General features: G+C 41.6%; 1 protein-coding gene across 4 annotated transcripts in view; it reads left to right on the forward strand.

Annotated features, from left to right (window-relative positions):
- The window catches only part of DPP6 (dipeptidyl peptidase like 6), a 551,222-nt gene that overhangs the window by 123,848 nt on the left and 404,981 nt on the right, over window positions 1-22,393 (forward strand). For 2 of the 4 annotated variants that reach the window (XM_032181650.1, XM_032181656.1), the window contains exon 1: window positions 17,791-18,006. The exons of the other annotated variants lie outside the window; for them this stretch is intronic. In XM_032181650.1, coding sequence (XP_032037541.1) covers window positions 17,806-18,006 — 201 coding nt within the window. In that variant the 5' untranslated portion in view covers window positions 17,791-17,805. Of the gene's footprint in view, window positions 1-17,790; window positions 18,007-22,393 lie in introns of those variants that run through there. 4 annotated transcript variants of the gene reach the window in all.

Genomic DNA, 22,393 nt, shown 5'->3' on the forward strand with positions numbered 1-22,393 from the left:
AGAGCAAAGCTTACTGAAATATCAAGACTGCTTATTTAAACATCATGATGTGGCTGTTTGTGTTTGTTTGTTTGTTTGTTTGTTTTTTCTGTACAAATAAACTGGAAATCTGATTTCTCACATATAAATAATGACATAAATGAATGTAGTGTCTCATAAATGTTCTACTCCTCTAGCTAGCACCTATCTGGGGTTAATTTTCCGGTTTAGGGAGTATTCACTTCTTTCACAACCTGGAGGCCTAATACCCTATGAAACTTTCCTTCTTGTGGAAAGACCTCCTCATCTTTAGCAGATATTGGATCAAGCTTGAGTTCCAGCTTCAGACTGTCACAAATAATAGTTTGGAAGCCTTGTATTTTTGCTGTCTGGATTGAGATTCCAAACTTTGCCATGCCATGTCAGAGTTTTGTGTATGTGTGTGTATGTGTGTGTGTACATGTACATAAACACTGACATACTTGCTGGCATTTTCAAAAGTGAATCTAGAGTGCTGGCAGTCAGTTTCACTCTCCACTCAAGTTTGGATATGGATGCAATTGAGAAGCTGAACTTCATATTTGGCAATACTGAGATCACGAAGGTAGGATAAGGAAACAGATGAATAAGATCGTGCTTTGGGAAGGAGGAAATTACATTTAATCGTGACTTGGAAAGGAGGAAATTGCATTCATTGCCCTTTGGACAATGCCTACGGACATTTCTTTTCAGTTGCCTTTTCCATGCCTCGTCATCTGTGGGCAGATTATTGTCACTTTGTCACAAGGCAGCTAGGGACATGCACAGATTTTCTTTCTGAGGGAAACATTTTGGTTGGCATGGCCAGCTCAGGATCTCTGCTGGCCATTTTTAGGTCACGGGTGGTGCATTAGATGCCAGTTATGATCTATGTGCCTGGGGCTGGTTTAGCACAAGAATCATGCTTGCATCACGGAGCTGAGATCAGAAGGGTGTCTGACCTGTATGCTGATTAAAAGCTAAGTCAATTAGCAGACTGTTCTCCAGGACTCTTGATTGTGTTCCTAATCACAGATCTGAAACAGCGCATATTTCAAGAATTTGAGTATGCTTCAAAAAGCAGTGAGGACTTAAGGTTTTCTTCTTCCACCACTGAAGCAAGTGTTAGCTGTGAAAGTGGCTGGCTGACTGGGTTTCTGTAAAACTGATTACTTTAAAGCTGTTGAAATTTGTTTGAGTGGTTAATGATGTTAGGGCACTGAGAGCCATGGAGAGGCAAATTTGTTAATCATTTTGTATCTAAATAAACAAATAAATTGTCACAACACATGCAGTGTTTCCATTCTCATCTATAAATAACCCTTTCTTCCGCTACTCCCCTTTGCTCAGTGCTGCAGACACAGAGCATCTCATTGATTTGGTTTGATGATTTTAAGAAATGGATGCGAATCATTCCATACTTCCTCAGCTCACCGGTGAACCTAGAAACAGGAAAGTAGCCAGGCACAGAAACACTGCTTCTGTAGTGCTGCCTTCCTGAGCTGCCCCTGCCCTTTGGCCATTCCTGTGTGAGGAGGCAGTCTGTATGCAGGAACATGTGGTGCTTCTTGTAGGATGGAAGTGAGGGAGGTATGTAGCATGCCATCAGCTCCACAACCTCCTCATCTGCTGCCTAAAAACACAGGATCCTAGGGGGAAGAAAGGGGAAACCTACCTCTTCTCTGTCCTTGCCCAGGTAAATGGTAAGTCAGAATTGCTGTGTTGGGTGAAACACATATATCATGGGCTTAAAAAGCAAGGAGCCTTGTGTAGTGACAAGCTTGAGAAGAACTGCCTGTGTTCCAGGGAAGAGTAGCATGGAGAACATCCCCACAGAGCATGGAAAGATGCCTTCTAGAGAGAAAAGAGGTAGGGCACCTCGCTACCTGAGGCAGCAAGAAAGGAAGGATGAGTTAGTTTCAGCTGCTTTTTCAAGGCATCCTGATTAAAAACCCAGGGCTGCTGATAAGCATTAATTCTCCTTTGCATGTTTCTCACTGCTCTTGAGGAGCAAAAGAAGTTCCTACATGGTGAGAAGCAGTCAAGCATTATCCTTTCTAGAAAGAGGCTGAAAAAGGTGGAAAATGCAAGGGGTGAAAGAGGCAGGACTGTAGCCCTCCACAAAGCAGAGGGTGCTGGCTGGTGATGAAGCCAGCTGGCTGGCTGGTGATGTGAGCATCCAGGCTGTTCTCACCATAGTATAAAATTGAAGTCCTGAAGACTCCTGTGACAACTGAACACTGCAACATTTCTTATGGGTCTTATGGCCTATTTCTTATGGGCCATATGGTCATCACCCATTTATGTGGATGAGCATTTCCAACTGCAGGTGTATCCTGCTGTCATTGAATTCAGCAGAGAATTTTGCAGGGGCTTTGCTGATACAGGACAGATACTTGAATAATGAATATCATGTGAAAACACACATTTGCTTGAAGAAACTGGATAGCTGGCTGCAGGTCTGGAGTGTGTGCCTTCTGACTTTTTGCTTCTCCTCCAGCTGTTAATTATTCTTCTGGTTTAGATCTTAAGGGAGGAATTATTTATCTTTTGCTATTTGTGTTTCAGTGAAACATTAACAATCTCTTACTAATTGCCTCTACTAATTAGCTCAACAGTAGCAGTATTCCTGCTCATCTAGTGAAGCCATGGATGGAGAATATGGAACAGGAAGGAACAGGAATAATGCAATCTCTTTGTTGTCCTTGTTTTTTTTTTTTTTTTTTGTTTGTTTGTTTGTTTGCTTGCTTTTATTATTTTTATTTATTTATTTATTTATTTTTATTTTTTTATTTTTTTATGAAAACTGCACAGAAGTAGAGAAAAAGCATAGTAAATCCTGTTATGCAGCAAGTGCACTGCTCAGGACATGCCTGTAGGAGTGCAGATGTTTTGAAATGATTCTGTTATCCTATGAAGAAATTTGAGGGTTTGCAGGAGGCTGTAATTCGGTGTTTACACATCTGTCACTCTCTCCTGTGTACATTGACACAAAGCAACCACAGGCTCCTTTAAATGAAATATTTCAGCCCTAAGATCTGAATGTTTAAAAAACATTTGTGCATAGCAAACCACGTTGATTTAATATGTGACAAGCATTCCTCATTTGAAATGAGTGCTTACAGGCATTTGCTATGATACCAGTTATTTACAGAAGGAAAATTAGAAATGTTATCCAGCAAGTTACAGTATAATTAAACTGAATGAAATATAAGGTTGGAGTGTGCAATAAATAACAAACTTATTTATTGAAAAAATTAAGTGCTGCTACCACTTATCTAATACAAAAGATTCTGCAATGGCAGACTTAATAAATATGCCTTTTCTGTGGTGCTATTTTCCACACAACATAAATCCTTCTTACTAAATAAGATGACTGAAAGAAAGCAGAGTTATGGAAATACATGACTGATGAGAAAGTGGTACAAGTTATTCTAACATAAAAAGATGTCTCACACTTCTAATGCTGACCTTTTTCCCAAGGAAAAATATTTACAGTGTTATATGTTACTTAATAATTTCAACTATTCTGGTCTTCCGGTTCTCAACTCTTTATCTTGAATATGTATATTAAAGTAACTGTGACCATTTTCTGGGATTCAAAAGAGCCTGATCATTCTTCATATGTAGACATAACTAGGACAAATGCCTGTCCTTGGCATCCAGGTGCCTTCCTACCATTAATCTTCACAGCCCACCTGGGTAAGTGGAGATTATTCTGCACACATTTTATTCCTGGGGTAAGTTAAACAGAATCAAACAGCTTGCCCAAAATTTAATCTTGGTCTGACTGAAGTTAATAGGAGGTAAATGCATCGTTATGCTGGAGGCATAATTTCACACGTCATGAAGATGCGAGTCAGTAATCAGGAGTTTCTGTCTATGCATCCGACAGCCAAATCACTTCTCTGTGGCCTGTTTGCTGACTCTTCCTATACATGTCGGCCAGGCTGGAGCTCCATATAAAGCAGTGTGAGACTGACTTTTGTTCTAAATGAGGCCAAGATAGTGTTCTACCTTCTTCTGCTTTTTGTCTTTAAAATGTCCCCACAGCAGTTCTCTAACCTGTAAAAATAAAATAAAATAAAATACATATACATTTTCTTTTACTCATTGGAAATGCTCACCTGGTATCTGTGACCTTGGTATAGGCGAGGAGGTAAGCCTTGTACTAATGTTAATTATGTGTAAAGGCATTTATAGAGATATTTAAAAGGTTACCCTTCTCAGAGGAATAATCAGGGCACTGTCTGCAAAATAATGAAAATTTAAAAATAACTAGTTGAACAATGCCTTGTAGAAATGAATAGGCTATACAAAAACCCACATAATGTCAAATTGCCTGCCTATTTCTAACACACTTTTTATAAAGAAGGGGAATATTGACATATTGGCTCTAATTTTAGATGCCCTAGTGAAACAATGTGTTGCTATATAGGTTCACTTACTCCCGTCCCCATAAAGATTATACTGTAGCTTTTGGTCTCTTTTTCTGATGCTGACTATAACAATATAGGGGCCAAATGACTCCAGTCTATTAGAGGACTAAGGCCAACGGAGTGTGTAGCTAAGCATATCATTTGCAGAATGAAATTCTGGCTCTGGCTCTCCTTGACTCACTCACTTGCATCTCATTGCATTTTCTTTGTTTTCCTTTAATATGAAAAGAAATCACAACTATTTTTTGAGCTTTGCACATGCAATGCATAAAGATGTTAACTGGGGTTAAATCATATCTCCATTTTCTTTTAAAATGGAGACAGGTCTATTTCTGTGTGGGTACAGCTTTGGGAGAGGCATGCTGTGGATCAGGGAAGCAGACAGCATTGACTTCAGCAGCAACTTGTTGAATCTAAAGGAAAGGACATGGGAGGCTGAGACGCTCCATCTCTTATTGCACAGGACTATTCCTAGTATTTACCTGTTCACAGACTATCTTCACTCTTGCACCAGGGCAGTGTTACTTCTTTAGTTAACTGCAGTGCTTTAATTTCAAGACCAGGTAATTTTCCCTTTCAACTTAACATGTTCTCTCTGGCACCCAACAAAGAGAATAGAGTTGAACAGAACTCAGGTTTCAAGGGTTCAAAAACTTTGCTGCTCTGTATTGGGATGGGTAATCAGTCAAGGAAATACCTGCTCTGTGGCAAACCAAAGAATAAAATTAGTTGGAGATGATTTATTTATTTTATTTGTTTGTTTGTTTTTCCAATTTAGCCTTTTTGTTTTACTGTTTTTCATTGATATTTCAAAAACACTTAATTTCTGGAAATAAATCATAGTTATTTTCAGTTTGAAATCAGTGCGTGTATATCTTCTATCCCTAAGCAATAAATCCCCCTCCACAACTGTCTTTGAACTGGGCATTTTGTTTTAAACCAACCTTTTTTCTACCAGCAGTTTTAACTTCAATGGATCAGCATTTTTCAAGGGTATCATCAAATACTTCCTGACCAGCTCTCTGGAGTGTCTAATAAGACTCAGATGAAGGAACATGCTTTCCAAACCAGAGCACGTTTCATGTGCAGTCACTATGCTTTCACATATTTCACAAATATAGGGATTCCTTTTAACTTCATTCTAATCTGTTCTTTTTTTTTTTCTTTTTTTTTTCTTTTTTTTTTTTTCATGTTTATATATCCTTATGAACAAATATTGTCCATTATGATAAAAGGGAAGTGATACAAAATAGGAGAATCCTAAATAGTGTTTGACTCATTCTGCATTTAGGTTGCTGTGGCTTCTTTTGAATCATTATCTATTGTATTTTGGTATTGCTTTGTGTTTTACTGACTATACAATATATTTCCCACAGAGACTAGTTCTATGCATTTCCTGTAGTGAAGACTATTCAAATGGCCCATAATCCTGTAATAGTTTATAACAAAATCAATTTGGTATGCATTGGAAAACATTCTCCACTACTACATTCAAAGGGAATGTGTGCAAAGAGCAGAGAATTCATATTTGTAATGATTTTTTTTTTTTAAGTTGGAAATACGTGTTCTTGTGTAATTGAGGGTTTTCTTTTGTTCTGTTTTATTTTGCTTTTTCTATTTCTTTTTAAGGAGAATCCCATTTTATCACCTTAGCTGGAAAGGTTTTAGGATTTAAATCTTTATTGCAGACTAAGATCTCCTGTTCAGACCTTGTATTTTGTGTGAATTTAGCTCAAATTTCCTAAGTACCTCCATGGAAATAATTAAGTGAATTATTGTGCGTCGCTTTGTGTACAATACCTGCCTGGCAGCACATCTTTGAGTTAAAAGTTAAGAACTGCTGCAGCACCCTCAAGTGGTGATGCGGATCTGTATTTACAATGTTTTTCAAATGTTTATTTCTAGGGCAATGAATCATTTTAATGTTTTGGGCTGACCTGCTCAGATATTGTCAGATCCTGCACTCCTTCCTCAGGTAAAGCTCCCGCTGAATCCAATTAATCACACTGGAATCTGAGCAAGGGACTCAGGAAAGTATTTTTTGATTGTCAAATGATTAGAGCATAAAGCATTCACTCTGACTGCAGTAACTTTGGCTTTTCTGCCAGTTGTGCAGGACTAAATAATGTGAGGACCCTACAGAAAGAGAAACCAGCACATTAGGGTTTTTCTCAAGACTATAGTTGCAAGCGTACTAGACCTGTGGCATGAGCAACAGTAGGATTACAAACCCGAATTGCTTGAGTACCCCTTCTTCCCCCCCATTAGTGACATCGCTTGTAATGCCTGAGGAGGAAAGTTTTACTAGCTTTGTCATGAGGGTCTCTGATTACAGTTTTATTATTATTATTTAGTTATTTATTTATTCCTGTTAGCTGCCAATTTTAAGCAGCCAAGTGAGAACTGGAACGGATGAGTGGCCCTGGGTTGGAGCCTGTTGCTTCCAAACTTTGCAATTGGCATCTCTGCTGATGCTCCACCTCCTTTTCATTCTGCTGAGCTCTCTCAATGCTCGCAGAAAAGAAAAAGAGTCATTACACCATCAAATAAATGGTCCTAGCATGATGTCTGTGAACAATTCTGCCCCCCGTACAGAGTTGTGAGAGCAAATCACCTACCTATGCTGGTCCTCATCTGTAAAACACCAATGAGGGGTTTTATTTCAGAAGTTTACTGTAAGTCTTAATGGATGTTGTCTCCACTTTAAGGGCCTTAAGTGAAAATAGATATCAAAACGCCTTCTTTCTTGTCACTTGTAATAGTGTGTGCTGGGCAGAGGGCACAAGCTGATGGGAGTGGAAGAGCTTCCTCCACACTGGCACTGCATTGTGCGGTCACTGCTAATGCTGCAGGTTAGCAGAACAGCACAGCTGCTTGTTTGCCACTGCAACTTCTGCCAGGTCTGACATGTTTTCTGCATCAAACTCAGAACAGGCTTGACAGACTCTGTAAACAAAACAATATTGTTTCTTAAGGTCACAAAGTGATCCAGACTCTTATTTATAAAATTATATTGTGCCCAGTTTGAGCCCAATTATTTATCTTCTGATAATTATTAAGAAAATTTTAATTTAAATGTTAAATATCATTAATTTTTCCCCTTTCTCACAGTTATTCTATATAGGAAATAGAACTTGCTAATATTTTAGCTCTATTCTGTCCTCACTTCATTCTTTTTTTGTCCTCTCTTCCCATGAAAGACTCATCTCATTTAAAATGTACCATCTAGGCTGTCATGTACATAACAGACTGCATTGTGTTCACAAGAGAAACATGTCAGCAGAGGGCAGGGTCTAAGAGTAGTGAGTTTCCAAAGGGATCTGATAAAGAAATAACAGCTATTTCTAATACAAAGTAGATAACAGACAAAAATTATGTGTGATGGAGCATATTTGATATAATATCTCTGCTTTCACCTTAAAGGCCCACTGTCAGCTTAGAAATCACATTGTGAGCATTGTGATCCTTTGTATTTTATTATTTTCTATATAAAGGCACTACCAGTGACACAAAGGAGCATGAGAGAGATTACTTTGTAAACTTGCCTTAGGCTGCTCCTAAAATAAGCAGAAAGGTGCAATCAGACCTCTCCCACCTTGGCTGCAGTACTAAGTTGGGATGTGCTGGCAGCCCGCATTGCAGCTGACCCACAAACCTACTTTGAAACATTTCGGGGCACATGTGGGGCTTGTGAGGTGGAAGGACATGTGGCTCCTGCTGCCTCTTAAACTAGGTAGCCTGGCTAGAGAATAGTCAAAGTGCTTGTGGCAGAGCGGGGAGCTGGAGCTCAGAGCCAGCATCCCAGTTAACTCAGCCACAAGAACAAGGAGCAACTCAGCACTGGATCATAAACCCAAAACACAGGTGCATTAAAAAAAAGAGGAGTGCTTCTCTACAGCTCCCTAGAAAAAGCATGCCAAAGCTGAAATCACAGCCAGTTTGTTTATGTAGAAATAGGTCTTGCTGAGTGTTCTGAAAGAAACACTATTTTGGGCTTAATAGACCAGCAAAATCCAAAGATTTGAGCTCAATGTGACTGTTTTCTTTCATTTTAAATACAAAGAAAGCTCAGAGGGTTTCAAGATGAAGAAAATGCCTTTGATGGGAAAATCCTAGGTCATTTAAATTCTTACAAATTCAATATGACATCCCAAATTCTGGCCAAAATGCAGGTTTACTCCTCTTTGGGGTGACTGTCCCACTTTCTGGTTGTGTTGTCTCTGTTATCCAGCAAATATTTCCACCTCTGACAAGTTGTTGCCCGCATTTGTCATAATGTGCCGCAACTGTCAGGGCCATGTGTGCTTTATGTTGAAGGACCCGTATGTGTGCAGATGACACAAGTAGGCCATGCTAATTGTTGTGAGGTGTCATCCACTTACAAAAATACCAAGCAATACCAATACAAGAATGTGTTCTTTTGGATGAGGATGCTTGCTTCTCAGTAAAAGATATTTTCAAGGAATTTATTATCCCCAGAATCAGTGCTGAATTCTGTTTTACTGAGTTACTAGGTAGGAAAAATATATTTTAAATGGTGAATAATATCTAGAATAAACAATTCACAGAAAAATTGTAAACTTTGCCCAGTCTCATGAAATGGAAGAAGGTTTTAGTGCAGTTATTTATATGAGATCATTGAAGATGCAGTGTTGAGAAACAATTTCATCATTATCAAGAACCTTAAATTTCAGATAAACAGTGCTGTCATTTCTGTCTGCTTGTTGCTGGTAGCGGTTCCTGGAGGGGCGGAATCAGCTAGTGTAACAAGTGGAGTTTCAACAGAAATTGTTATGGCCTTAAATCATGGTGCCTTCGTTTTCTCAGCCATTGCTTTCAGTGTTGGTGCATTTACAAAATGCAGCACTGTCTGTGCTGCTGAAGTTTTGTTGATGTCATTGCTGCGGAAACTGTGATGGACTCAATGGTTGTTTCTTGGAGCTCTGTTGTGACATTTTTAGCTGCCTAGTTGCTGCTTGTCTGCTTTGTGGAGAGGAACAAGAGGATCTGAATGCTGCTGGGTGCTTGCATAACTTGGAGGGAGTTAGATTTTTTTCCACTGGAAAAGCAAATTAGACTTCTTTCAGAGTTTTGAAATTACCACTAGCAGTCAAAATTTCACAGGATTGCCTTTGTCACAGTCACATTCAGATCATTATGAAGCAGCTTGTATTTTCGTGATTAGCAGAGTCCTGGGTTGCTTCTGTCTTTGCGGTGAAATTATTGAATATCCTTGAAGTTAGTCTTCATTTGGCGTGAAAACTAACTTTTATTTGGTTCACGTGGCGTACTTTTATGATTCCCTGGCATATGCAAATAAATATACACTTAGATTTACTTCTAAGTCAGGAGGGACTAGACGTGTGTGTGCATTGATTCACAAAGCTTAGGGTTTACCTATTTTTTGAAGATGTTACTTAGCAAGACAATAAGATCTACTTTCACTTAACTGGCAGCCAAAAATCAAATACTCCTAAATGTAGGTACATGCCAAAAATATGCAAAGATACATGGGAATATCCACTGGAATTTTCTGAAGCAGTGGCCCATATTGATTACAACATCATTGATCTGATTTCGATAATTCCAGTGCCTCACATTACTAAACACCTTTGCAAAGCTGACCTCAGTGTCTCTGACATACTCTAAAAGACAGCATTAAAGTAGGAAGGAAGCACATATATTGATGAGTTAAATCAAAGCACATCCTAAGAGGTATTTAAAATGAAAATCTCTCTTTGGGTAGCTTGTCTGTTGATACTAGATAAGTGTGTTCATAAACCTGTGTTAAATCTGTAAGGATGTAATTTATTGATCTCCTAGCAGTATTCCATTCTTGTCCTTGTGTCTCCCACCTCTTGAAAAATGAATACACTGTTTGGACAGCCATTGATAATCCAGTATATTTGCAGTTACACAATGGCAGTTGACTGAAAGCATTAACAAATGTTTAAAATAGCCTCTGAGAGCCTCAGTTGTTTTATACTTTATATTACTTAGACAGATGAATTGGATGAATGGAGTACTTTGTACTTAGAAAACTATTAGTGAACTGGTAAGCTTTTTTTTTTTTTTTTTTTTTTTTTTTAATCAATTTATGAAGACAAATGGGCAGGATATGCTTGAAGACAAATATGGATATGCTTATAAAGACAAATGGGCAGGACAAGCATATGCTTGTTTCTTTGCATATTCATATTTCTATCTAGGTTCTCCTTTTAGCTCTGTGAGTCCAAATCCTAAAATTGTGTCATTACATCCCATGGGTCCTTTATTCAGTCTAGGTTTTAGTTCTTTTCCAACCAAAAAGAAAGCTGTCAGTTTAGTGACAGATAGTCCAAAGAGTCACAAATCTGTTTAAAGGAAATCTCTATGTTGTAAAGAAGAGGTCTTTAAATGAAGAGGTCTTTAAATGAAACCATTTTGTCTTGTCTATTCCCTTAGAAGTCCTTGGCATGCATCTGAAATGCTGACTGATTAAATCCCTTCTGCTTCTCTATGATTTTGCATGCACGAATTCTCTTTGGCAAGTGGAAATTCAGAATTTCCGCTACCATTTTTATAGTGCTGAATTAGAGAGGAATGGCATCAGCTCCTCCCAGCATGGGCAATTAAGGATGTGCATATGTGGCTCACAGACATAAGAGGGAGCAGGAACCTTGTGTATCTCCTTCATGTACAGAGCTGAACATAATCTCTGGCCTCGAGACAGAGCCAGTCTGAAGAAGCTGACTGAAGTGTCAATGGATACTTATGCAAAATGGTTACTGTTACTGGCTTTCAACAATTTTTGTTGCCTTTCAGAAGCTAAATTTATTTCCTTTTCTTACTGGTGAACTCCCCTGAGAGACTGTTTTAATCAAACAAACTGATTGTTGTCATTGGCATATCTAACTTAAGCATCAAATAGACACACATTGCAAAGCAGAGAATAATATGCATAGAGACCAGTTCAGCAACATTAGTTGGGTCTTGCATGGCTGCCAACAGCTCTTGGCATCCAAAGAAAAATTTATCTGTAACTTTAATGCTTAACTTCCTTGCTTGTATTGAAGACATGGCATTGGGATCTCATTCTAGCTTTTCCCAGACAAAGCTTCCAAAGACAGAATATTAATTAAGGCAAGAAAGACAGACTTCAATACAAATTACTATTTGTATGTATTACAGTACTTGGTCCAGTGGTAGACCAGGACCCCATTGTGCTGTGCAGCTTCACAAACACATGTGCATCGGTACCGTCTTTTACTTAGGCTTTGCTGTTACCTTTTCTGGCAGCAAAGTGGTGCAACCGTTGTTCTAGGCACTGCCTTCTATCTTTTTTTTCTGCCTTTTATCTCCCCTGTACCACTTGCAAAATCATAAAAACTAGGGATGGGAAAGACCTTCCCTGTCATGTGGTCTATCCTTTCGCCAGCCGGCAGAATTATTCCTTACAGCACATTTTCTAGTGCCTCATACAGGCTATTTATAAATGTCCTCGGCATTAAGACTTTCACCTATTTCCTTTAGAAACAGTAACGCACATACTACCGGGAAGAGCTTGCTGATACTCAGCAACATGTTCTTAGTTTCATTCAGTGAGACCTAGCTGTGTATCAAGACTTCTGGTAGATAAAATCTCCATTCTACTGAGCACAGAGCAAACAGTTATACATCAGGTATTGGCAGCACCCTATGGAGTGGCTGATCCCTCTATTTGAAAATCCTCTCATTGTATGGCTCCAATTAACTTTGTAGTACTCCAGTGCATCTCCCAGCTCTCCAGAGGTGCCGGTGGTTTCCATCTCTGCCAGCTTTGGTCCATTTCTTCTTTGCTTCTTTGACCCGAGTTGTCCACCTCCTCCCTCTCTCAGCCCTCCTGGTACTTCACTGCATGTTTGCCTATTCTATGTGCTTCCATTTTTCTTTCTTCACTGCTCACCCTGGGTCCATCTCTTCCCTTGAACAGCCTTTTCTTCCAGCCTACTTTGGTTTCTTCCCCCAGACTTGTATCCTGTAAGGCCATCTTCCCTACTCTTCCCAGTATGTGAGTAACATTTTCCCTTGAAAAAGCCTCCATCTAATCATTAAATTATTCTTAATGTGACCAGAAACTATTTTTTTTTTCCAATACTGCTCTGCTATTATTCCACCCTTGCTTATGGAAAGCTTGCTTTTTTTTTTTTTTCTTTTTTTTTTTTTTCTTTTTTTTGAATTAATTAATTAATTTATATTTGTAAGGCCTGGAGGATTATTTTTTAGAGTAATCTCTGTGATGACAGAAAGAAATGTGCCTTTTTATGTACCAGGTTCCCCCAATGCTGCGTTTCTACAGAATTTGCTTAGAGATGCTACTTGCACAAATAATAGTAAAAGAAAGTGAACGTCGTAAGTCAGGATAGTCACTCCACAGTATATAATGCCCCTCAGTATTATGCAGCCCTACTGTCACCTATCTTGACAAAATTTTATGTTCCCCCCAGCATATGCATTAGATAAGAAAGAGTGATCAATTGTTTCTTCAGGGACTGCTGTATCAGTGCATCTGACATAAGAAAGAGACTTTCTGTTCTCGTTTGGCTTGGTTTTTAGATGACAGCAGACCTATAGATGGCATAAGCCTGAGGGCAGTAGAGATTCATGAGTTAGAAGTGTTTATCTTGTCTAACAATAGTAATAGGAGTTAAACTAGTGTATCTTTGCTTTTGTAGTGCCTGGAAAATTGCTATTATAAGAACTCAGAAGGATATTACACTTGTGTTAATAAATACCTGTCAACTGTCAACTAATAAATGCAGTCATTTCAAAACAAATAGTAATCTGGGGTTTTGTGGGATGATATGAAAAGTTAACCAGGATATTCTAAAATTGCCTTAGAAGTTCAGTCAAAAAGGAAAATCTCATATTTTAAATAATAAAAAAGAAAACTGTACATGAACAATTAAAAACATAATTTTTGTTACTATTTTCCCACTAAGCTGCTGCTCATAACAATAATCACATATAAACTAGAAATATGCTTAGCTCCATTTGCAACAATTTCCCTATTATTTAGATGACAAGTTCAAAGTTTAAGCAAACATTAATTGCTTAGTCAAAGCAAAAGAATGTAACATGAATAATTGTTCACAAGGCTTGAATCACCTGTCAGACATAAGTAATATATATTTTTAAAATATATCCAAGAGAAGTATTGTTGGATTGCCTCTTTGCCAGTGTCATTCTGAGAAGTCTTGTCCAAAAATAAGTCTTTTATGTCTGGTTTTAAAGGCAGGAGGGCTTGGGCTTGACCTGCTTTTGAAAGTGTTACATTAACAGTGCTCAAATGTGGGGATGCTGTTTATTTATACAACATGGAAAAACAAAGTGTCATTTTTATCTGTGTGCTTTAAAAATGCCAGTAAAACTTAGTTACTTGGTAGCTGCAGGGAAAATATCTTAAGCTAACACTTTATTTTGATGGAAATGTCACTAGTTGGGAATCAAGCCTCCTTGCAGAACTTTGGATACTGAATTAAATATACAACTAAGAGGCACTTGAGAACACTGTTGGTTTTGAAATGCCTTGATTTGTACCTTGGGGTCCGTTTTTAGGAGTTGAGGGAAGGATTCTTTCTTACATATAAGATGTGTGTTTAAAGATGTTAATCTTATGGTTGCACTTCTGAAATATGTTGCCTCTTTAAATGTGTTGAACTATACAATTTACTTTCTTCTCAAATCTCACCGTAGGCTAAGCAGGTCTTTTGTTGTAAGAAAACCACTGTTAATACACTGATCATTTATTGCCATTTACTGTCTTATCTCAATGCTTCCTGTGCTCTTTTTTTTTTTTTTTACTCCATCCTATTTGCTATGCCCTGTTGCTGTGCACATTGTATGAGAGAATCTGATCACATAACCAGGACATTGTAAAGGACTCTGGGCTCCAAGTCAAGCACAGGTGAACAGCAAATTAACCGTGGAATTTCAAGCAGAGTAGAGGACTTCCAGGCAGAGCTGTAACTCAGGAGTGCTGGGTTGTGTCCCTCCCCAAGAGGCGGACAAGACTCCCATAATGTGTGCTTGTGGGGGACAAGCTATATCCTGAGACGGCTTGCGCACAGGCAGAGTGAAGTGCTCTCCAGAGTCCCTAATGAAATCATCTGGGTCCCCTATGACTCAGAGAAATCTTTCTGCTTTCAGTAATGGCCCTGACAGACTTGATTCTGGTAGAATCCTGTTGCAGGGAGGGGTTATTCAAGAGATTTCTGCCTCCAGCTGCCTGCTCATCCCTTCTGCACAAGGTCACTCACTGCAACAGGGTTACAGAAGTGTGTGGTGCAGTTTCCAGTGGTGCAAATGGTCTTCCTTCACCCACTGCAACACCTGGCTCATGCCAGGACTTTGTTTCTGCTGCCCGTGGTCTGTCACGGAGTAGTGAGCTGGAATCAGGAAGGCCTTTAAATAGCTGTGATTATTTATTTCAGGGCAAATGAATCACAGCCCGAAGCTGCATGATCAGGAGTTTTGGTGGATGAGGACCATTTGGCTGGTTGTTTTTCACTGAGCTTTTAAAGTATTTGACGTTGCAATTTTGTGTTCTCTTAATATAATTTTTCCGTGAATTGTGTACACACATACATGCACAATGTGTGCATGCATGACTAGACAAACTTGATTATGTGAAATCTTGATTCTTAAGAATTAAAAGCACAAGCTGAATGTATTTGGAGCTAAATTGATCCTTAGTGGCTCTTTCAGTTTTGAACTGTGCTGTGAGGCAGAATTTTTTTTTTTTTTTTTTTTTCTATTCTTTGTTTGAGACTTTTGAATTCAGACATTTAATCTTTGGTGGTTTTTCTGCTTGGTGGTTTAGTCTTGCCTTTCTGTGGCTTTCTTTGATTATTCCTTTGTGTCCTAGTTTTCTTTAGAAGTAAAAAATGTATTATTGCTTTTAATTTGTTTCTCTTGTTCCTTTTTTTTTTTTTTTTTTTTTTTCTCCTCAGTTTTGGCTGTTGCCAGTTCCAAATAGTCATAAAATCACCATTAATGCAGTTCAAGATGAAATTTAGTGGAGCTAACTGTACAGACTTCTGGTAATGTATAGTCAATTTGTGGCAGAAATATAATTTAAGAGGGGGGCAAGCAGCTTTTGGAGTTACCTCTGGTGAGATATGTGTTGCTATGACTTAGAAGCTAGACCTTCACTTTAGATCTTTGTGCGTTCATCTCATTTTTTAATTAAATGTCAGGATCTTAGTTCTGAAGATCAAAATGATTCCTTCTTTCAAGTTCTATCAGGAAGGAGGCAGAGAGGTTGTTTGTTTTCTCTCTCCATGAGATAAGGTTCCCTTTTCATCTAAATGTTAAGACTTTTCATCCCTGACTTTGAAGACACAAATAAAAAGGAGCGGATGAAACTGTTTAGATGTAAAGAGATTTTTTGATCAGGCAGTTGTTGAAATCATTGGGGGGGGGGAGGAGAGTGTCAGGGACAGCTGCACATTAGAGTATTGTATGTATATGATCGACTCAGTTGTGGGTTTTGTTTTGTTTTTAGACTGAGGCAATTGAATCTTTCAAAGATGGTATTTTCTTAACGGCTAAAACTTTAAGTAAGAATAGCATTTAGAAACATCTCAGCCTTTCAAGTCCACTTACTGAAGTGTAACCAAGTTTGTGAGCTGTCCAGCAGTGAGTCTGTGGCTGGGAATGGCCAAGATCTGGCTCCTGCTCTGTGTGCTTCCCATGAGAGAATGGCAATAGCGCTGGCCAACTTGGAGGTCAAAGAGGCAGCTTTTGCCATGGGAGGAGAAGAGGGGACAGCAACTCTGGCACTTCCCTCTCTCCTTTCAACCTGAGCATCTGTTGCCATGGAAACCCCGGCGCCTGATGCTGGAGCAACAGGACCTGTCACCCCGCGTCCCGGTACGGCCGTGCTGCGAGCGGCTGGACACCCCCGGGCAGGTCCCCCGCTGCCCGCCGGAGCCTCTTTGCTCCTCCGGGAGCCTTCATTCACGGCTGCCGTTATTTCTCCGCGCCGAGCGTGCGGGGACCGGCACCGCCGCGCAAGGATCGCGGCTGCGGGCGGCCCCCGGCCCACACCCGGTCCCGGTCCCGGTCCCATTCCCGGTCTCATTCTAACCCATCCCGGCTGCCCCCGGTGCCGACACCACGCTTGTTTATTCCCTGCCGCTCCTGCCGAGAGCCACTTTGGGTGGATTTCCACTGAGGGGCGCTGAAGCACGTTTTAATGCAGCAAAAAAAAATGAATTAATATAAAAATAGTAAGTGAGGCGATTTACCGGATTTTTTTTAAAAACGACAAACAACAACGTCCAAAAACCCGCAACCTCCTTCTCCCCTTCATCCCCAGCCGGGAAGAGGCGGGGGAACGAGAAGGACGGAACGGAGGGGATGGGGACCGGGCAGTTGCGGGTGCCAAAAACCTCGGGGCGGACCCAGGACTGGGCTGGGTTGGCAGCAGAGAGGCTTCGCCCTCTTTTCCCCTGCCCCTTTCCTGCGAACCGCTCCGGGCACCCCAGCCTCCGGTGCCGGTCCCGCCTCCCTCCTACCTGCCTCGCCTTTCCCCTCCCCATCTCCCCTTCTCCCTCACGAGCAGGTGTCTGTTGTTGCTGTCTCTCTCTCTCTGCTTTTTTTTTTTTTTTTTTTTTTAAGTTGTTTCCCCGGAAAAAAAAAAAAAAAAAAAAAAATTGAAGAAGAAAAAGAAGACGCCGAAAAGGAGATGACTGTAGAAAAGCCCTCCCTCCCCAGAAGAGCAACGTGCTTTGAATGAGGCTTCCCAGCCTCTTCCACTCCGTCTCACACACGCTGTCACTCTGCCTCTCGCTTGTGCACACTGTTGGTATGCGACCTCGGAGGCGACTGCTCTGCCACCTCAGCCTGGGGAGTCGCTGACAGCCAGCGATTGAGCCAGCCCCCCTTCTATTCCCCCCCCCTCTTTTTGCAAACACACACGCACACCCCCAAAGCACATTTAATGCTGATCCACTCAGGCGCCATTATCGGGGGTACGTCTTCTTGGAGTGTTTTGGTTCTTTTTTTTTCTCTTTTTTTTTTTTTTTTTTTTCTTCCCAACACTGGATGGTGCAGCATTCCCGGGGCCTGTGGTGTTTCGGCTCGATTGCGTTCTATTATTTATTTATCTCCTCTCGCCCCATCGCTCCCCCCTCCTCCTCTCTCGATCCCCCCGCTGCTCTCCGGGTGCCGAGGACCGGGGAGCAGGAGCCCCTTACTCTACCTGCCGCTGATGTGGGACCGAGCCTCCCCAGCGTGTAGCATGCTGTAGCCAAAAAAGAAGAGAGGAGGGGGAAAAGAAGAGACACAGAGGGGGAGAAGAGGATCTTTTTCCCTCCCTCCCCCTCGTTTCCCGCGGATTGACTTCATGGCTTCACTGTACCAGCGGTTCAGCGGGAAGATCAACACCTCCCGCTCTTTCCCCGTCCCTCCCGAAGCCAGTCACCTCCTGGGCGCCCAGTGCAGCGAGGAGGACGGAGCTGCCGGCAAGACCCCGCGTCCATTGCAACAGGAAAGCAGCCGGCCCCGCTTCCAGTACCAGCCGCGAAGTGACTGCGAGGAGGAGGATGTAAGCGCCGGGCTCGCTCGCGTTTGGGTTGGCTCGGTTTCGGGTGCCCCCCAGGGTGTGCGTGTGTGCTCCCCTCCAGGCTTGCGGCGGTGTTACGAGCGGTCGTGGCGGTTTCCCTCTCTCCTGAGTGTGTGTTTGAGCTCCTCTTCTTCCCCCGAAGTGCTGGGGACGGTACGGGACGGAGCCCGAGCCGAGCCGAGCCGGGCTTGACCTCCCCGGTGCTTCCCCGCACCTCTCACCTCGCTCCTTGCGCGGCTCTCCAGTGCCGCGGAACAGGGCTGGGGGGCACGGGGTCAGCACGTTTGGGAACAGCGAGGGCAAGCTCCGAGAATCTCCCTCCGAGCGAGCCGACACAGCTTTTTTTTTTTTTTTTTTTTTTTTTTTTTTTCCCTTCTTCTTTCTTAATTATTCAATTTTTACCTTTTATCACTCTCCCGGGGCACAAGTCTTCACCTTGTTCCTCCCTCCTTCCTTTCCCGTCAGCCTTCCCCAGCCTGACCGAGGAGAAAGTTTTTAACCCCTGCGGAGCCATTGCTGGGGCTCTCTCCCTTTCCTCCCTGCCGCCCCCGGGCGAGCCCCCGCGGGGAAGGGGCTAAATCGGCCGCGCACCTTCCGCTCCCACTCTGCCTCCGGGACTAGCGACTTCAAAGGGTGCATCTGCATATCGCCTTAGTAACGAGTGACTCATCCAGGCCGCTGCTGTGCCTGATGGAGTTAAACTGGCTTGGGTCGATAGCGCTTAGTTCTTTCGGGGGGAGGAAAGTGGGGATTTAGGAAGCGGGGAAGTACTCAGCGGTAGTTCCCCACCGCTGGTGTAGCCTGCGTGGTGTTTGGTTTACAGATAGGTCTGGGGTGTTTTGCTCCTGTGGAAGCACGCATAAGGGGGAGCGAAGGGCTGCAGTTGAGAATGATGTTTGTGTGGGTTAAAAATACTTCTTGCCTGAGTGGGACGCGCTGTTGGCTTTGCGGCAGGGTCCAGCCCTGGCGCTCCTTCCTGGGAAAGGCACGGCTTCAAGCTGAGGTAGCACAACTGGCTCACTCGGAGGAGAGAGTTGTGCTTGCAGGGAAACTTCCACGGTTTGTCCTTTAATTCTCCATCTCTTTCCCCACCCCTTGATTAAAAACTTTTGCAGTCGGTGGAGCAGGTGCACTTTTGCCAGTGAAAAGCCAAATTGGTCTGAACCACCCCGAGGTGTTTTCCATGCTGATAGTGCCAGGAACCTGAATTTACGTTTCCTTGTGAGCCACTGATTAGCGACGATCTTGGCGATGCTGCTCCTTGGTATCACTGCAGGGTATCTATCCCAGTGTCTGGGCCCACGCATCCACCCGTGACCCTTGCCGGGGTGGCTGGGGACACGGGGCCCTCCCGGCGACGAGCTGGGCTCTAGGTGTCGCTGCGAGCCAGCGGAGTGCCGCCGCCGGGGCTGGGCTCAGGCACATTTTCCTCATTGTTTGACCGTTTTAATTTCGCTTTCCTGGGCTTGGAGACGACAGATGTCTGGAGCCGCTTCTCTGATCACCAGAAGCGCTGAGCCGAGAAGCAAAGGACGCGGTTTAGCATTTGCGAGTGATTTGTGCTGACAGGCTCTAAAATAATATTAATAACAATAATAATACGCTGCTAAAAGAAGAATTGCTTTTTTTTTTTTTTTTTTTTTTCTGTCTTTGTTTTTTTTTTTTTCCTTGCCCCCTCCTGGTTTGTGTGTTGGTGGGGGCAATGTTGTACAGTGTGATCAATAGAGGGAAAGGTGCCTTCCTAGAGGTCCCCCACGATGAAGTGCAAAAAATCCATAACCAAATACAGAGGGTTGGAGAGACTTGTAAACACACGTGGGAACCTCGTGTGGACTATTTTTAAAGGGGGCAACATATCTGAGAAAGTTCAATTGACCGGGTCAGGCTGTTCAAAGGTACTCCTGTCCGGCAGAGCCTGGGCTGGCGAGTCGTTCAGGTCGGAAAGGTGCTGAGGCGATGAAGGCGGTGAACATGTCCTTCAGCTGGGCTGCAGGCAGGGGGCTGCCCTCAGCGGGAGAGGAGGCAGGGGCAGGCAAGAGCAGAAGGGGATGGTGCTGGGCCAGCCGGATAGGACCCGGAGGCGCTGTCCGTGGTGCCGAACGCGGGCGTTCCGGGGAAGGAGCTGTCCATGGTGTTGAACAGAGCCCGCCCAGGTCTGGGGAGCTGTCCATGGTGCTGAACGTGTTCGTCCCGTGTCCAGGGAGCTGTCTGTGGTGTTGAACCCTCCTGTCCGTCTCCGAATAGAACCAGTGGCGGGCTCCTGCCCTTGACCCTGGTGAGGTCACGGGGGAGAGAACGAGTTTCTCACCTTCCTCGGCAGCTGCAGGCAGGACGAGCTAATGTGACTCTGAGCATGAAATCCCTGTGGATTTGTGTGAAATCTAAAAGGAAATGTGAGGCAAGCAACAGGGAAGGACAGTGGGAGAAGTGAAAAGAGAGCGGTCTGTTTGTGCAGGGCGCCAGGAGCATGTGCTGTTGTTTATTGTGAGGGAGGGCTTAACAAGACATCATTGGAAACTTCTGATATCAATTTGACACAAAAACTGTAGTGGCACATTCACATCATCTTTCATCCTTCAGGACTGATCTAGTAGAAAAAGACAGAGCTCAAAAATACAGGGGGGGGGGAGGGGGGGGAAGTTTTGTTTTGTGGCCACACTTGAAAATATCAAAACAAACCCGAGAATTAGACTGTTCTGTTCCTAACTTTGTCATATGACTAATACTCAGAAGAGGCCTGAGATTATTTGATGGGTTACTAATGATGACTTTCCACATTGAAATGTGCACGCTGCATTCAGTATTATGTTTTTAAGCATGGATACAGACTTCAGTGCTGTAAAAAACAGAGGGAAAGACAGGATCATGCCTTTGAAGGTCACGGTATTGTTAGTAAATGTTTTGTCTACTGAAAGTAGTACTGGTTGGAAAATACTAAATGAAACCTATATGTAGTTGAAGAGGAAGCAGGATTTTTATATTAAACAAAAAGAAATATTAAATAAAGACAATCGTGGCAATAGTTGTAGCATAGCATAGTAATAGCATAGCAGCTACTCAATTCACTTTACAGCCACTATTAAGATGGACATGAAAACACAGCTTTTGTAGTATGAAGGTATAGAGAAGCAGAAGTCACAGCATTCTTTAGTTAAATATTGCACTTTTAAAGTGTTAAGTATTAGTCTGATAAGAGATCATTTTTTCTGGGGGGGTGAGAAGGGGATGGGTTGGGGAGTGATGATCCATACAGGCCAGCTATGAATAACCCCAGAAAAAAAACTTCCACCTTGGCTTTGTGGCAGTATTGATACTGAAATTAATTATCACAAGAACTGTAAACAGAATTATGACTTTTTTTTTTTTTTTTTTTTTTTTTTTTTTTTCTGTAGAATTATGTTTTCACTACATTCATTAAGGTATGAGAAATATCTGTGAAGACAAAGTGAAATCTATTGTGGTGGTATCTTCTTTTTAGATTGATTAGATTAATACTTTTCATACTGTACCATGGAAGGGATTTTATCCTAGATGTTGATTTGAGATTACTTTTTTTTTTTTTTTTCTTTTCTCTGTAAAATAGAGCTTTTTATTTTTTCCAAGCTTATCCTTCTTTGGTATTACAGTGATTAATGAGTTTAATTTTTGCAGGCAACTGCCAGGAGGTGCTGAGTAAGATGTATCATGCTGATTGTGTATAACCCTGCTCCTTTTAATTACTGGGATGATAACAATGCATTAATCAAGAGCATAAGAAATTCAGCACTTTTCTGTAACACAGAATATTGATCTATTTTATAGGGCATCGACTATAAAGTGATGATCACAGAACTCCTTTTTGTATTAAATTCTGTATGATAAGTTATGTGTTAAAAAATATTGAACTCTTCACTAGAAAATTATAAAACTTTTTATATAAAGACCCCTATGCTGCATTCTTGTAGGTTCTGTTACTTGGCCAAAACTCCTACTGGCTTTAATGGGAGACTTAACCATATAAAAACAGCTAAACCCAAAGAATAAAAGATACAATTAATGTGAATACTTTTTCATTTACTGAATTCTTAATAATTCTGTATTTCTTGCATTGCTTAAAACTACATTTGGTCATATATTATACTTTAAATATTTTAAGATTGGTTACTCAGGCTGATTTACATTTTGTGATTTTTTTTTTTTTTTCCATTCAGATATAAATAGTAATAATTTTGAAATGCCACAATAAAACTGCATTTCCTTATTGCATAAATTTAGGATTAAGTAATTAAAATATCAGTTGTTAATAGAGAGAGTCTGAGAAAGTAAGTATCAAAGCGTTAGTGTAAAAAAATTGTAAGTTGTTACGTCAGACTTGCTGTTGCATGTAATC

Source organism: Aythya fuligula, chromosome 2 (genome assembly GCF_009819795.1).
Source record: "Aythya fuligula isolate bAytFul2 chromosome 2, bAytFul2.pri, whole genome shotgun sequence".
In the NCBI taxonomy this organism is placed as follows: domain Eukaryota; kingdom Metazoa; phylum Chordata; class Aves; order Anseriformes; family Anatidae; genus Aythya; species Aythya fuligula.